The sequence below is a fragment of the Quercus robur genome, chromosome 4, assembly GCF_932294415.1.
Source record: "Quercus robur chromosome 4, dhQueRobu3.1, whole genome shotgun sequence".
In the NCBI taxonomy this organism is placed as follows: Eukaryota; Viridiplantae; Streptophyta; class Magnoliopsida; order Fagales; family Fagaceae; genus Quercus; species Quercus robur.
In genome coordinates this window covers 19181448-19197901 of record NC_065537.1, presented here as the reverse complement: position 1 = coordinate 19197901, position 16454 = coordinate 19181448, and the positions used below count along the sequence as shown (strand labels likewise).

Below are 16454 nucleotides of genomic sequence, written 5' to 3'. Positions count from 1 at the left end.
TGGATTGAACCAACATCACCTTATATTTTGAACGTCCAATAGCAACACCAATCAACTACTTGAGACACTATATTTTCTCTTGTTAAAAAACCCGTGTGGATGAACAATCAACTAATTAAACAAGTCATACAAGAAACTGGCCCTTGTCTGGGACAAGCTCCAGTATGATTTTTGATTCTTCGAACAGCTATAGAGAGAATGGGCAGTCAAAGATCATCAGCTCATGTTTGAATAAAGGATCTGCATGTTTCCGCACACTTAATAACAATATTAATCATACAAACTGTACATGTGGCATTCATAAAAGCAAGAATACAGCTTTTGCATATTGTTTCTTCCATCAGAATGTTTAGCTTAATAATTTTTGGAAAAATAAACAGCAAATAACCAGTGCTTAACAGCGCCTCCAACATAAATGAGACAAACCTAATGGTCACCGTAACTGAGACAAACCTAAATGCCACCATTAGAGAGCATATTACAGCCACAATATCTTGTTCTCAGTCAATACCACCTCGACATTACATCATACATTACGAGGCAGCAGTGGCGAACTACTGCGGCTGCTGTTGCTACAGCTTTTTCCTTTAATGGGCCTACACAAAAGCAAGCTTCCATCATAACAAACCCAAATATAAATGAAAGCATGAAACATTTAAAGCTGCAAACACAAGTACTAAAACTATATATATAGATCCAACTTTCTATTCAATCGTGGGATCTGGGCAGTCCAGGGGGGACTACCATGACTCCTCTCTTCTCGAGAATCCATACATCCCTTATCAGTATATGGACAGCTATCTCTTAAGCACTGGTTTAGATTTGACCTCAATGGGAAAATAAAACAGAGCACCTAACAACATATCTTCACAGACCAAGAACTACAATATATATATATATATATATATATATCAACAAGGAACCTAATATGATATGTGTTAAAGGTATCAAGTTTACACTTCAGGCAAAGTCAATAGAGGAGAGAACCTAGTTAGGAAATTGTTAGTCTATTAACTAGATGTTTGGCATGCACCATGTGTGAGTACCATGAATCACAAAATTTCTTTATTAAATTTATTTGAGTTGCTAATTCCCTTCTCCATAATTTTTGGTCCTAACAAGATCCCACTGCCAAGAAAATCTTGGAAAGTGGGAGATATAAATAACTTGAAATAATAAAAATCCAAATCCAAATTATTGTCTATACAACTATATCCTCAAAAGTTGAGATGAAACAAATTTCTACTATCTTCCATTAATTTGGGGATAATGGAAAAGGGAAAACATCTTCACACCCAAAAAAAAAAAAAAAAAAACCCTTTTCACACCGAATGCAGTTGGTTTTCTATATTAGTATAGATTTAGCTCACATTTACTACATTTTTTCCTACCAGGGTTCAACAATATCCCACTGAGTCTGGTTAGAGGAAATTCAATATTTTTATTCATGTGACTTTTGACTACACCAGTGCCACCTTAAGTTTATGTACTTTGCTTCTTAAGAAACACGTATTGACATAAAATGTCAAAAAGGAGAAAAGGCTAAAATCTCAAATTATTTAGCTGCAACAAACTATAACCTCAACTACATGGCAGTGGTTGCCTAGTTAGGATACTTGTTAATTCTGTTCATGTGGCATAATCACCCAAAATGATGCCACCTAAGGATTTTGTTGGCTATCTCTAAAGGGGTTATAATCAAGTAAAATAAGATAAACACACCAGCAATAATCTTTTTTTGTGGAAAATTGGACAATAAAATCGTTCCATTTTTTTTTAACTTGCTTTTACTGGCAGACATACACTATTTGGTTTGAGAGTCATCACAAATCAAGCATTACCACAACACACAATGATTTCACATGAAGATATAAAAAATGGCTCGCTGCATTAAAGATTTGAAATATTATGGCAGGACAACCTCTGATGCTCTAAATGAAATGATTTGATATTTGCATAAAAATTAAGAAATGTCTCCTCGAAGAATAAAATGCAGTATTATAAAAAACGCATGACATCAACAGCAAGAAGAGAAACTACAAATGTATAGAGATTTATGATTTTTATTTTGGATAAATAATACACATAGCTTTGCCAATAAAGTGAGACCAAGGGAATCAATACCCTATGATATATCCACAAAATTCCAAACAGTCTAGTGAAGCACTCTGGAATCATGCAAGTTATGCAGTCCACAAGAAATGGTAGAACAGATATTATGATTTAGCAGTGAAGGTTACATAATGAAAATGCCAGTTAAGTCGACTCAAACCAAGATGATGACAACATAACACTGCAGTAGCAGTAAACCATGAATTAACCAACCTGAAGTTTCCCAAGTTGTAGCCTGTTCATGTTATTATCATCATCATCAGTGCTTATTTATTGAACTACAAAGTACAAACCAAATCTAAAGCCAGCCTGATTGCCTAAAATATCCTCTAATCCATTTTTGAAACTTAAATGCCAACTCAACTTCCATCTCCTCATGGAAAGCAACAGCTTGCTCCCTCATGTGTATTTTACAGAATTTAAAACTACCTCTTTGGTAGTAGGAAATTTCCATTGAGCTCCTTTTCTCCAGTGATATCCATTTCTTTGAATTCTATTTCCCAACTTAATGTTATATACTTGAAAAAACTCCCACTTAAATATTTTCCCCAAGTGCAACCACCAAAATATTTTACCTTCTCCATATCACATTGAGAGTCCCATTTGGAAATCAAAATTCACAAGGGAACAAGCATTTAATAGTTTGGAGTTTAATTTCCAATAGTTCTGGAGTATAAATATTGATATGAACTTAAACTAGATGTTATTGAAAATGCTAATTTGATATGGGGGTGGGGGACACAACAAAGACATTTTCATCTTGGACTCATCAAGTGAAAATTGAAGGAAGGTCATCTTGCAAGCTCATATACCTTGCGCAGAAGAATGAAATTCATCGTGTTGAAATCCCATTTTTGGATAAAGAGAGATGGGGGGAGAGGAGAGGACAGGAGAGCAGCCAAATATATAAAATTATGTTATTACCACAAACCCCATATCCTCCTCTCTGCCCATAAAAGTGAGTAGTAAATTTATTTTTCTTCATTGCGAAGTTAGACAAATGCCAGGTGAGTTTTGAATCTATGATCTCACCCTCCATCCCAGGGGCAAAGGAAGAGCCATCCGAGCTAAAACTCCATTAGAAGAGAAATAAAATGTATTTAGACAAATAAAAGTGAAACCATTCACAGATAGAAATTACCTTCTCAGGCTACAACTCCTTGATCTCCGAGGTAACTGTTATAATTAGAAAGAATAAGCACAAACCTTGAAACAAAGAATAAGGTATCTAGTAGGAAGAATTCTCTTTCGAAACAAAAAATAATAGACATAAACCTTGCGTGGACTAGGTGATCCAGAGTAGGATGATGACCGCCCACGTCTTCCCACTAGGGCTCGACCTCTATTGTAAACAACACCCCCACAGAGAACGGCATGCTTAAGCTAAAAAGTAATACAAACTAACAACACAAATCAAATTAACAAAGGGAAATAGCATTTTGCAAAAGTCAAAACATACTGAGCCTATTACAAATTTGGAAAAAAAAAAAAAAAAAAAAAAAAAAAAAAAAAAAAAAAAAAAAAAAAAAAAAAAAAAAAAGAGGGGGCGGAATGAAATTGAAGCCAACATAATATTGCAACTCGAGTTCAGAACCAACATAGTATTTATGTAAGTTGAAAAAATCAAGGTGACATCATAAGAACAATGGGCATGATAGAACTTATAAACAACACTAAATTGAAGACAGGTGGAGTCGTAGAGTCTTGCCCTTGGAAATACCAGTACTGTCAAACAAGATAATGATGATCCAAACATTTTATGGCTATGTTAAAACCTGTACACATCCAATACCTTCTATCTGTCACCCAAGCCACATAAAGGGCTAAAAGAAATTACTTCAACCGACAATGAACAGCAATGTTTACAAGGCACCTCTCACAACCCATATTAAACAGCATTTCATATGGGCACTACTACAATTTCTACCAAAATGTCCTCCGCTACAACCCACAAGTCCACCACCCATCTAGGTATCAACCACATGCAAATCCCCACTACTTCTCATGTACGCATACAAAGAAATTTGCTGGCATACACACAAATGAAGCAATTCTACAAGTAACATCAGAGCTCTGCAACTTTGAGACCCATATTAAAAAAAAATCATAAACCTTATCCCCATCCTACTGAAATAAATCCAACATATATATAAAGCAAATAAAAGAGAGCTGACACAATTCAGACAACTAGGAAACCAGATCAATCATGCTTAGGATTGGAAACAATTTAGAAAAGTTACCTCCATGGAGAAGCTAATCGAGAACATGAGCGAGCAAAAAAAGATCATATGAAAACTCACGCTTATTGCAGAAATGTTTCTAAACCATTAAATCCACCATTGTGTTACATGTAAGTAACAAGATCATATGAGAGTCTAGCAAAATAAACTAAAATTTAATCGTTGTTTCGCCACTAAAAGCTTTAAGTCATTCTTATTATGAACTTATAGACATTTTGATATTCTCAAAACAAATTTGACTCTACTTCCAAATAGACATTGGCTCAAATGATAAAGAAATCAGGTAAGGAGGTAAATTTTGAATGCTATTTTTTGAGTCAATTGTAGTTGATATATTAAAGGTCAAGATTTTACTCGTCCCCTGAGAACACCTTGGCTAAGGAGGTAAAGTTGTGGATTAGGATTGGAGTTGAAGTTAAGACTTAATGTTGCCTAGTTAAGTACATTAATGGTTTAACCTACCTTCTTTAAATGTTGGTGTGTATAGACACTTCCACAAGGATTGCCAGGGTTTATGATAACCATCGCAACAGTATTCTCATCAGCAAGAGCTTCTATGCTTTCAATGTCAACCTCCCAACCCTTTTCTGGAATCAGATCAAAATAACGGACTTCAAGATTGTTAGATGAGGCATGAGCACCATAGGATGGGAAGCATGGCCTTGGAAGCAGAATGTTGGCACCTAGGCAGGCAAGGACTCTTTAAAAACAGTAAACATGCATCTTAGGTTGGGCTAGAGACTCATAAGATGACCAACAAATGAAAATAAATATTAAAACTGGAGCAAAATGATGCATCAAAAAACAATACAAGGAATCACTACTTTTCTAATGAACAATTTTTTTTTTTAACACAAAAGTTACCACAAAAACAATGATATAAGAAAATGTTTTTATGCTTTTTCCCCCAAGTTTTTAGCAAGAGTAAAATAATGATACTAGAGAGAGAGAGAGAGAGAGAGATCATTTACTATTAATCAAGGTTTACATTAGGCTATTTCAAAATCAAACGGATTTGCACCAAGTTGACACACCAATAAACGTATGGAAGCCAAATTTCTTGATAAAAAGGCATAAATGAAGTTTCAGGGACATATTAGCTTACTTGATTCCCAAATCAATGTGCTCCTGAATACCAAACCCAAAACATCCAGTATCACTAAAGTTCCTTCACAGCAACTCATATTCCTTCACTTTCAAACTGCTCTCCAAAAGCTGCATTGCCTTCTCACCCCTAACAGTCACTCGATTATCATATTCTCAACACCACTCCTCCAATCTATATCATCATCCTCATTTTCTTCTTGCAGCACATTTGCATTACAGTGTAAATTTTATTCTTCTTGGTATGGCTCTTCTTCATCTGATGGCATTTCATAAAAGTTTCGTGGCTTCGTTTCAATCACAACATTCCATGTGGGATCTTTTATTCCATTAACATAGTAAACTTGAGTTGCTTGACATGCTAATACAAATGGCTCTACGGTTTTCAACTTTCGTGATGTATTCACAATAATGGTTCCGTGCCGATCCCTCTTATAAGTTATAACCAATTCCTTCACGAGATACATCACACCAATCACATTTAAACAACACAACTTTGTTCCCTTCAGTATATTGAAGTTCAACAATGTCTGTTAGTTGTCTATAATAAGGCACATTGAAAATTTGATCCTCCCCTCTCACCATAACTCCATTATTTTGTGTTCTTTTACTTTCATCACATTGATTTGTATGAAATCTGAACCCATTAACATTGTAACCTCGATAAAAAATAGCCATTTTCTCAAGGCCCTGAGCTAATGAAAGCATATGCCCATCAACTTGCCTTGTATTATATAAGTTGGTGATCTACAATAAAACCTAAATAAGGTTAAACTCAAGTTGTAGTAGTTAAAATATAAACAAACATACATTTTCAAAATAAATTACTATCTTACTCTTTTTTCAAACCACACAATAAATTCTTGTCTATGCACCCTGTCAATGTCGAGAACACCTACATTTGTAAGGATGTTCTTATGTAAGAAGCAACACCAAACCTTTTACATTTTTTTTTTTTTTTAAAGTACAAGTGTGAATCACAAAGTATTAATAATCAAAAAGTAACAACTGAATAATTGGCCAGAAACCGATTCCTCCTATAATAATTGAACAGTCCATTTACCAGTTTTATGATTGAAGAAAACCATTTAGGAAAATTAATTTACCAAAATTTTGCATTAATGTAAATAACAGTTAGGTTCAATAGAGAATTGGAACGTAGTGCTATTATTTAACTCCAATCTTGTAAATGGGGAGAAGAAGCTGATGAGAACACACAATGTCTGAGTTTTTCAGACTCTATACCCACAACAGGGTATGAGTATAGTTAAAACTCAAAATATTACAAACAGAACGACAATGCTATGTTTCCATGAAGTAGATTTCATAAACTCTAAGCAATAAATTAGACATTCAGAGACAATGCTGAATAAGAAAACAAGGAGACAGTAATTCAACAAGTGCCTCAGTTTACATTGTTTCAGTCAAAGGAAAACGCAGATACACCAAGTAGGTTCTCCCTGTAAAACAGGGTCTTGGGATCTAACGCCCCTCAAACAAGTTGGATTGAAAAACATCATAGGCTGATTATATTTTATGAAACACAAAACTTGAAGGCAACCTAAACGTTGTAACATGAAGTAAAAACCCAAATAACAAACACAATTCCAAAACACAATAACAATGGAGAATTGAACATCAATATCAAAAAGGTTACATAGGTCAAGAAAGGAATCACAATATATTACACTAAACACATCTATCACAAATACTAAGACAAGGGACATAAAATGAAAACTAATTTTGCATATAATTACAGCCTCAGTTAATAGATTTAAAAAACAAGAAGTTATACAAATTTGAGAAACAGTTTTCAAACAAGATATTTTAAAGGTGTATTATGTATTTAATGGCTCAGATCATAAAACAGCTCTATCAATCAAGAATTTTCTGAAGCAGAACTGGCATTTAAAGCTGAAATTTTCATCATCACTGCCAATTTATCAACAACCCTCACATTTTGCTAAATTGAAAAATGTAATTGAGAGAATCACATACACCAAGACCAAGTTTGGCAAAGTACAGCCTACAATGATCAAGTAAACCATATAAGCATCCAAAAAACAAAATGATGAATATGTCTTTTTTTTTTCCCGCTAGGTGATATTATATGTCTGCATTGTGCTAGTAAAATAGTGTGACAGAGAACACAGAAATTATATTTTAATATTTTAAAAAAGAGTCTAGTATTTTAATATTAGAAACCAAAGATTTTCAGTCAGTTAGGCCTTAAGCAACTACACAGATCAACCATGCTAAGTTGTCCATTTCTCTCTGCACCACCAATACAGCAGCAACCAAAAGAAAAGAAAAAGAATGTATTGACTATTACATTCAAACAATAAAAGAACCAGTGCATAGACAAAGGACCAGATGATACCAACTTTCGTTAGTAAAAAAAAAAAAACCAGCTGTACTCTTAACTAACAATAAAAATTTACAATTGATGCTTTAAGAAAATACCAATTCCAGTTGAAAACCAATAATTCTAGAGAACAAAAATTAACCAGAAAACAAATAACTAAGAAGAGAGAGAGATAGAGATTGGATCTCAAAACCAATAGCCTTATCTATCATTATAACATCTTAACTAAAAAGGGAAAATTACATAATTACCCCCACCAAGATGCCCATTACAACAGGAATTGGCATTAAAGAAAAGAAGAAACAAAGCCCAAATTTGTATATATGCAATTGAATTGTTCACACATTAACTGACCTGTGGGGTTCGAATTCCTGCTTCTGCTATTGCTCTGCTGCCGCTGCCCAGCCTCTCACTCTCCCAGGTCTCACTTAGAAAGTTAGGTATTCTTTTTTTCAATTGTCTTGATCTTTAGTCGCTTTTCTCTTTTGTTTTTTTTGGGTGTCTTGCCGCGCAGTTGCGTGTTGTCAGTTGGCGCGAGTTGGGAGTGTTAGAGGGAAAAGTGAGAAAATTTAGAGGGAAAGGGGAATTGATGGACATGTGGCGTTAAGGTTTAAAGTTTTATAAGAAATCTAGTGGGGTTGGCCAAGTGGTTGGACACCTGGTTTCAAAGTTACTATTTTGGATTCGATTAGGAGCTCTCTATTTTAAGTTCAAGCACTAGCATTTTGAAAAAATTCCTTGAGCAAGCGATTTACCTCGCTATGGGCCCACACGTAATACGTGAGAATATATAATTATTTTTAATATGATATAATCCATAATTTATTTTCTCTAAAATTTATTGAAAATAATTTGTTCTCTAAAAAATTGAACTATTTTTAAAAGTTTTTTTTTTCTTCCAAATTTCTATTTCTACAAATATATCATTTTATTGTTTTGGTTTTTTGGTTTTTTTTTTTTTTTAGATTTGATATTTATAACCCAAAAACAATGGAGGGACATGCCAATACGATGTTAGATTTCCGCTTTTTCTTCATGTGATGAGATTGTATCATATTTTAATTCTTTTGAATTTTTAGGTGCACCCTTTGTACCAGCTATATGCATCCTTAATTCCTAAAAATGATGTCTAGTTAGTTGCCAACAGAAAAGGATAAAACCAAAATAAATAAATAAAGTAAGGTTTAATAGGTTTATTTTTTATTTTTTTTAGACAATTCAACTTTAAACTGATGGTTTTTATTATTAGACGAGGACTTCAATTGGTTTTTTTTGGTGTAGGCAAAAATTAAACTTTAGGATTTCTTATTCAACAATAAAAAAATTTGACAGTAGAACTATCTAAAACCCACAACTTGAACCTTGTTTGGCAAAAATAACCAACGTTGCGAAAAGCACTAATAAACGGTTCCAATTACAAATTCTCAATTGGTTGCTACTTCTTAGAGTGTATTTGAATACTGCTTATTTTACTGAAACTGAAAAATTATGGCTGAAAGTACTGTAGATAATGGTAAAAGTTAGTTGAAATGGTACATTGGAGCCATAAATAGTGCCAAAAAGTGCGGTGGGGCCCATGAATAGTAGCAAAAATAAGCTAAATGGTGAAATAATTTTAATTTTTCATTCACACCCAAACGCACACTTAATCTTTTTAAGCGAATGATTTTTAATCTCCCCTTTATCGTATATTGAATTAAAAAAATTAATTATAATGTCTCTTGTATTAAAATAAGAGATTTGGATTTCATCGTAAGTTGATATTTACTTTAATTATGAGGAAATTGTCATATAACCTAATTCTTGAAACATATTTGTAAGTAAACAAGTTTTCAAAACTTATTAGCAAACTAGCATTTCAAGCCTTAGAGGCTCGAGTTTAGTGGTAGAATTCAAGTCTTAGAGACTCGAGTTCCATAGAGCAAAACCAAGAGAGCAAAACAGAATCTCAATTCTGAAGAAAAAAGACGATGGACCTTTGTTCTGGAGAAGAAGAAGAAGACAACGCTGGAGAAAGAAGAAGACATTGGGAGTTCTCTGAATTCGATTTGAGTAGGAGTATTGAAGATCTGGAGAAGAAGAAGACACTAGAGGAGAAGATCCAATCGGGTATTTGTTTTTGTGTGGTATTTTCTGATTTTTGGGTTTGGGTGTAGGTGTTTAAGAAATGGGATTTTAGGTATAAGAAAGAAGGATGAGAAGGAAGTTGATTTGGGTATAGAGAAATAAGGAAGAGAAGGAAGAACATGGGTATGAGAGTGAAGAGCAGCTTCAGCCAAAGAACAAGAAAGTAACTCTAGTCTCTTAGGCTCAAATTGCTACAATGAACTCGAGTCTAAAAGACTCGAGATGCTAGTTTACTAATATATTTTGAAAACCTGCTAACTAACGAAATTATTCTTAAAATGGTGTTAAATGACAAATTTCCTCTAAAACGAAATTATAATAATTGTGAAAAGTTTGTGAAAATTTTATATTCATGATATTATATTATTGCTAATAAACTAGTCTCATGCTTGCACTTAACTCTTTTTATTTTTTATTTTTTTATTCCATTGTGTAATAGTTTTTTAAGAAAATTGTTATGTCTATAATATTTTTACAACAATTTATAACAAATTTTAATTAGTAAGTTGTTATTGGTTCTAATATGGTTCAACCATTGACATTTCTCCTTTACCCATGAGTAAAAACTTATCATTCTTTTTTTTTTTTAATCAAAATAAATAATTGTGTGAATGAAAAGAGTTTGTAAATTTAGTATGTATAGCTGAGTAAAATGTGGGGCATACAATTTGAAATATTTAAGATTTGTTTTTAATTTCACTATTTCATCCTTTCTTATTTTATTCCTTATTGTCTTTTACCATTTGCCAAAATAATGTTTATCCTTAATTTGTGTGGGGCTGGAAATCAATATTATTATCATTATTATTTTGGAGAAACATGGTGGAAATCAACTTGAATTAGCAAATAAAGGGATAAAATATTATTTTAGTCTCTAAACTTTACCAAAAGTTTTTTTTTTGGTCCCTAAACTTAAAAAAATAAAATAAAATAAAAAACTTTTTCACCTTTAAACTTGGTAATTCCCTAAAGGCATCTAAATTCCAAACACATAACTCAATATAGCACAATCTTTGAATTGCAGTAACTCAGTCTAGATTGAAAAGAAGATGTTCCAAAATATAACCCTTTATGATTAAAACCAGTATGGTCCCTCTAACACAGTAGGTGAATATATTTGTAGTTTATGACAGCTAGATGATTCGAACAATGAATATTTATGAAGTTAATAGGTGTTTTAAGGGGAACTTATTGTGGTAATTTTGTGGTTTGGATGTGGGCATAGAGGCAAAGATTTGGTACAAGCAACAATGGTGGTGGTATTTTAGGATTTTTTTTTTTGGGACAAAATTTAGTTACAAAATTAGTTATAGCCTAAAGTTACAACCTTACTTAATATCTTTGATTGGAGGTGATTTTTGACAAATCCACCATTGAATTACATCTTTCGCTTATATCCTCCATACTTGCAAAATTTATAGAAAATTAAAGATCAATAGCTATGTTATCAATAAATTGTTTTAATTACAAGTTTTTGTAGTTTAAAATTACGCATAAAACATAAGCTTATAGATCATATAGTGAATAATATCTAATTGACACAAAATTTGACATTTGTATTAAGAGCATAAAGAACACGCAATTTAACGGTTAAATTTTCAAAATATGTAGTAATGTTTTTTATTGAGTAAGGTTGTAGCGTTAGGCTACAACCAATTTTGTAATTAAATTTTGTCCATTTTTTTTAGTGGGTCCAATAAGAAACATAAATTATACAAAAGTTAAAACAAAAGAAAACTTGAATAAATCGACATTACAAAAAAGAAAAGCAAATAAATGAAGTTTTACAATTGCCTTTTATGAGGTTTTATATTTTGAAGTCATTGCATGATAAATTTATTAGCAAATCCTATGAGGTATGTTCTTTTTAAATTTGGTGAGATCTAAATGGGTCTCTTTTTTTTTTTTTTTCTTTTTGAGGTTTAAGATCAACAAATTTCTACTTTTGTATGTGTGTGTTTAAAAATGTCAAGATGTTATTAAAAGGATCATATTCAAACTTATTTCAGCTAGGTATAAATAAAAAAATTAAAAAATTAAAAAAAAAAAGGTCAAGGTGTTCAAATTTCTATTGTAGGGAGACAAAAGTTTAAAAAAAAAAAAAAAAAAAATCAATCCTACCTTAGCAAAAGATCAAGATCCAATGTCTCTTCTTCTCAATAGACCCACTTTACCAATGTCACAAGTATCTTCACACCTAAGCCAAGAAAGGACCTCCCTTAGGTTGTTTAATCGAGAGCTTCTAGTTCTCTCGATATGGCTAGATTGTCTTTCCTAGTTAGGTGATTTAACCACACACTAGGGTCAAAGTTAGGAAATAAGAGTGTAACGAATGACCAATCAGGAAAAAGGTTTGGTGAGGAGGTAGACCAAAAAGCAGGGTTTCAAACCTAGCTCATACCAAGAGAAAGATTCCAAACAAGTACAAAGAAGACAGTGAAAGAAGTGTATTTCAAACTAGCATGCACAAAGTGAAGAGCGGAAAATGTGCTTTGTACCTCATATTGTATATATTACCAACTCAAGGGGTTCATTTTAACCCCTTGGACAAAATATGTTTTTAATAAAAGCAAAAATAAAAAATAAAACATTTTTCAAAGTTGCTATCGTGCTAATATGAATGAAGTTTAAATGAACTTTTATATATATATATATATATATATAGAAGTTTTTAGGAACTTAATGTTGTTTTTAAGCTTGCATGTAATATTTAAGGGATCACAGTTAGACTTATTTGGAAGGTCTACATTAATAATAAAGACAACTTCAAGTACTAAAGTATTAGAAAATAAACTTTAATTAAAGACCAAATGGTTAATAACCCCAAAACTAAAAGAGCCAAAATATAATTTACCATTATTATTTATTTCATAGTCTCTATATTTTTTTTCAAGCAAAAGTTCCTGAAAACCACTTATGCTTAAATTAAAAAGTGCTATTCTCACATTTAAATAATCGATAGTTTATTTAAATGTGACTTAAGGGTTTTATCTAGAGATCTGGGAATATCCTACCAATGAAACAAGTGTTCATCTCTTTACCTATTGTCCAATACTCTGTTAGCACAAATTGTTTGGTCTATGATTTAGCGGACAGTGGCCACTTAGGATATCATCTCTTAATATTCAAAGCTCAAGTTAGTGAGTTAAAATTATGTTGAATACATACAAAGATTTTCTATCCAACAAGCAGTGGAATCAAACTTTGTACTATATGCTGCTACATGTTATGTATTGATTTGAATAGCTAATAACATGAACCAAGGGGTGGAGCCTTTAGATCCAACATTGTTAGCTAAAAACATCAACTTTTATTATAAAAACAATAGGGTGGCATGAGAAATCGCATTGGTGAAAAAGATAAGGCAACTAGGCAAGAGTGTTCCTCACTAATATTACTTTATCTTCTACTAATAACAACTTTTCACCTCGCAGTTATGAAATATTTTTACACAATAACGCGTATGTGTGCTCCAATATTTTGACATGAGCGGTGGTTGTGTAATCATATATGAAAGCGAGAGTTCAACTAAGACAACCAAGTATTGGCTTGCATGCATTTTTAGTGTTTGTATCCTTGCATGTACCAGCACTTGGTTTCAGCACGTAAGCAAACTATATCTAGTGTGTGAAAAACTGTCTACTATTTTCTTTGAATTTTATTTTCTTACCTATCTGCTAATACCAACAGGAAATTATTATTATTATTTTTTTAAAAGCAAAAGGGTATAAGGAAAATTGAATGACTTTGCAACTAATAGTCTAATACACTTGAGTCTAGTTAATATAACTTTTGAACAAGCTTACTGGTATCACTCTAGAGTCTAAATAAGAGTCATAAAGATCCTAAGGTACAGTTAGTTAATCGTTCATCTTGTCTTTCTCAAAAAAAAAAAAAAAATGTCGTTCATCTTGTATTACATATATATATCCCTTTCATCCTCTCCTCCTCTCTTTTATTTATGTTTCGAAATGGCATGGCCTAAGATAAAACAAAGGTCATATATAGGAACAAATACATCATAATAATAAGATATTAACATGATTAATCTATAATAAATTTGAAAAAACCATTAAAAAAAAAAGTTGTAAGAAACACTCATTCAAAAAATGACAGAAAAATGAAATAGTACTAGTTAAGAAATAATAAAAATGAAATACTGTGAAATTAGTGTTAATTACTAACGTCATATACATGCTCAAGATAAGCAAACGACAAATACATCAGAATTGATATTAACATGATTAATCTAATAATTTGAAAAGATCAATAAAAAAATGTTGCATGTAAATCATTCAGAAATTGACCCAAAGAATGAAATAGCACTAATAAAGAAATGATAAAAATGAAATATTGTGAAATTAGTGTTTTGTTACCTTCTATTAAAAAAAAGTTAATCTAGATTGGAGAAGCTCCATCTCTTGCCCAACGATGTCTTAGATGTTGCTCTTCTAGATATTCTCCTTCTTTGAAATGCAGCAAATGACATAATTATCCTGCAATAACAACAACAATAAAAACATTTAGGGAGACGTTAACCCATATTGAAAATTTTGCATAGTGTTTTTTTTTTAAAAAAAAATTTTAAAAAAAATTTGGACCTCATTTTTTTTTTTTTTGAGATAACCGCCCTGAAGGCAAAACTTTATTCAAGGAGACTAAAGGAATTACAAAGCATCATAAACAACTAGAGGAGCTATATCTTCGGGAATGGTGTCAAACTAGACCTGTAGCTCACAGCCGGACTTAGAACGTCTAGGTAGATGATGGGCAACTTGATTGCCTGATCTTTTAACATGATTGAAAGAACTAAAGTGAAAGTCCCTAACTAACACAAGAATATTCTCAATGACATGACCATACTCGGGGTTGCTAACATCTTCCATACAAATGGCTTTAATAAGAACCTCTGCATCACCTTCGAAGATACAGTCCAGTGCAGAAATTTCTTTTGCAAACTCCAAAGCCCTTCGACAAGCTAAGGCTTCAACCGTAGCTGCAGATAAAGGGATTGGGACTCGTTGAGACAAAGCAGCTCTGACTGAACCCAAAAAGTTTCGGACCACAATGCCAAAACCTGCAGAATCCAATTCCTTGAAAAGTGCTGCATCAAAATTAATTTTTTCAAGAGGCCGAATAGGGGGAGTCCAACGCACTGGACTATTTCTGGGCATAGTAGATCGGGCTTGAGGGACTTGGGCATCTAGGAAGTCCGAGAACAGGTCCTTCGCTTTGTCTCTGATCTCATGCAGCTCCACCCCCTGCTCTTTAAGTCTGACAGAGTTCCTATTATGCCAGATCAACCAGAAAACCAATGCTAACAAGTCCGTATTAATCCGATCCCTCGTGGAAAATAGTGGACCCAGCAAAGCATCAAAACCATGAAATTTATACCGAAACAACTTCATCAGCATGTCATCATCCTTCCATATAACCAACAGAGAGCTACAGTACCATAGTGCGTGAATTGTGTCCTCATTTTCACTTTGTCAGCCAGAGCAGGTAGAAAAAGAAATCATCGTACGCCTCCACAGATTACACAAGGTAGGTAAAGCATTATGCGATGCCTGCCAAAGAAAATGTTTAACTCGATGAGGGACTTGAAGCTTCCAAATACCAGTCCACAAAGCATGGTTTTTGTCCTGCGATGAACAACTAGGTTGCAGATTCCTAGCCGCTCTTACTACTAGTCTATAGGCACTACAAGTTGTATAACTACCATTCGCAGGGGTGGAGCCAGAAATTTTGGTTTGGAGGGGTCAAGTTGTGATGTTAATATATTTGTTAATCAAGACAAACCTCTACACACATATATAAAAATTAATTTACTAAGAGAATTTATTATCTTCTAAATTTTAATGAGCATACAAAAGTCATGTATTTCTTCTATTAGACATGTACAAAAATTTATCATTTTTTATATAGTTTAATTTGTTAAACCTCTTAAATTATATGATTTTAATATAATTTCTCTTTCTTTTAAGAGCAACATTGAAATGACTCAAAATTTGGGGGGTCAACTTCAGTTTTTACATGTTACATTTTTTTAAATGTAAATAATATAAATACTATAAAATAATTTTTTAAAACTTTGGGGGGGGGGGGGGGGCCTTGGCCCCCCCACCCTTGTGTGTGGCTCCGCCACTAACCATTCGTGGATGGGAGCCATACCAACTTGTCTGGGATAATACGGTCACGTAGAGGAATCCCCAAAATCAGATTAGCCTCATGAGGAAGAAATTCATGCCTTATTAAATCTACTTTCCACGAGTGGGAGTCAGTATCAATGAGAGAGCTCACTGTTGATGTCGGACGGAGAACAACAGATGGGGAGATAACTCTCACAGCAGGTAGAGAGAGAATCCATTTAGCTTCTTTAATCTGGACAGAACAACCATTGCCCATTCTCCAAACTGCTCCCACATCGATAACATGACGAGATTGAAGAATGCTTTTCCAAGCATATGAGCCTTATTTAATGAGGCACACTCCATAATGGAACAATT

The 16454-nt window shown here is 33.0% G+C and overlaps 2 protein-coding genes and 3 non-coding genes across 32 annotated transcripts in view; 1 reads left to right on the top strand and 4 right to left on the bottom strand.

Moving 5' to 3' along the window:
• Positions 1-16454, top strand: part of LOC126720769 (receptor-like protein 9DC3) — a 93701-nt gene that overhangs the window by 16130 nt on the left and 61117 nt on the right. The gene's annotated exons all lie outside the window — the stretch shown is intronic.
• Positions 222-16454, bottom strand: part of LOC126720773 (serine/arginine-rich splicing factor SR45-like) — a 185922-nt gene continuing 169689 nt past the window's right edge. For 8 of the 20 annotated variants that reach the window (XR_007653663.1, XR_007653674.1, XR_007653661.1 and 5 more), the window contains one exon: positions 271-426. Coding sequence is in view for 2 of the 20 variants with exons in the window: in XM_050423585.1 (XP_050279542.1) it covers positions 527-596; positions 3254-3288; positions 3388-3454 (172 nt within the window). In the remaining 18 variants the exon portion in view is untranslated. Of the gene's footprint in view, positions 597-2280; positions 3289-3387; positions 3513-4814; positions 5053-5457; positions 6204-6292; positions 6352-8175; positions 8405-16454 lie in introns of those variants that run through there. The other 12 variants (XM_050423585.1, XM_050423584.1, XR_007653656.1 and 9 more) reach the window with 10 other exon arrangements.
• LOC126724604 (small nucleolar RNA snoR97) lies at positions 6611-6713 on the bottom strand. The gene has a single exon (XR_007655047.1). It is a non-coding gene; the product is annotated as a small nucleolar RNA snoR97 (small nucleolar RNA).
• LOC126724653 (small nucleolar RNA Z278) lies at positions 6859-6980 on the bottom strand. Its single transcript, XR_007655089.1, has one exon. It is a non-coding gene; the product is annotated as a small nucleolar RNA Z278 (small nucleolar RNA).
• On the bottom strand, positions 7304-7397 carry LOC126724647 (small nucleolar RNA Z223). Its single transcript, XR_007655084.1, has one exon. It is a non-coding gene; the product is annotated as a small nucleolar RNA Z223 (small nucleolar RNA).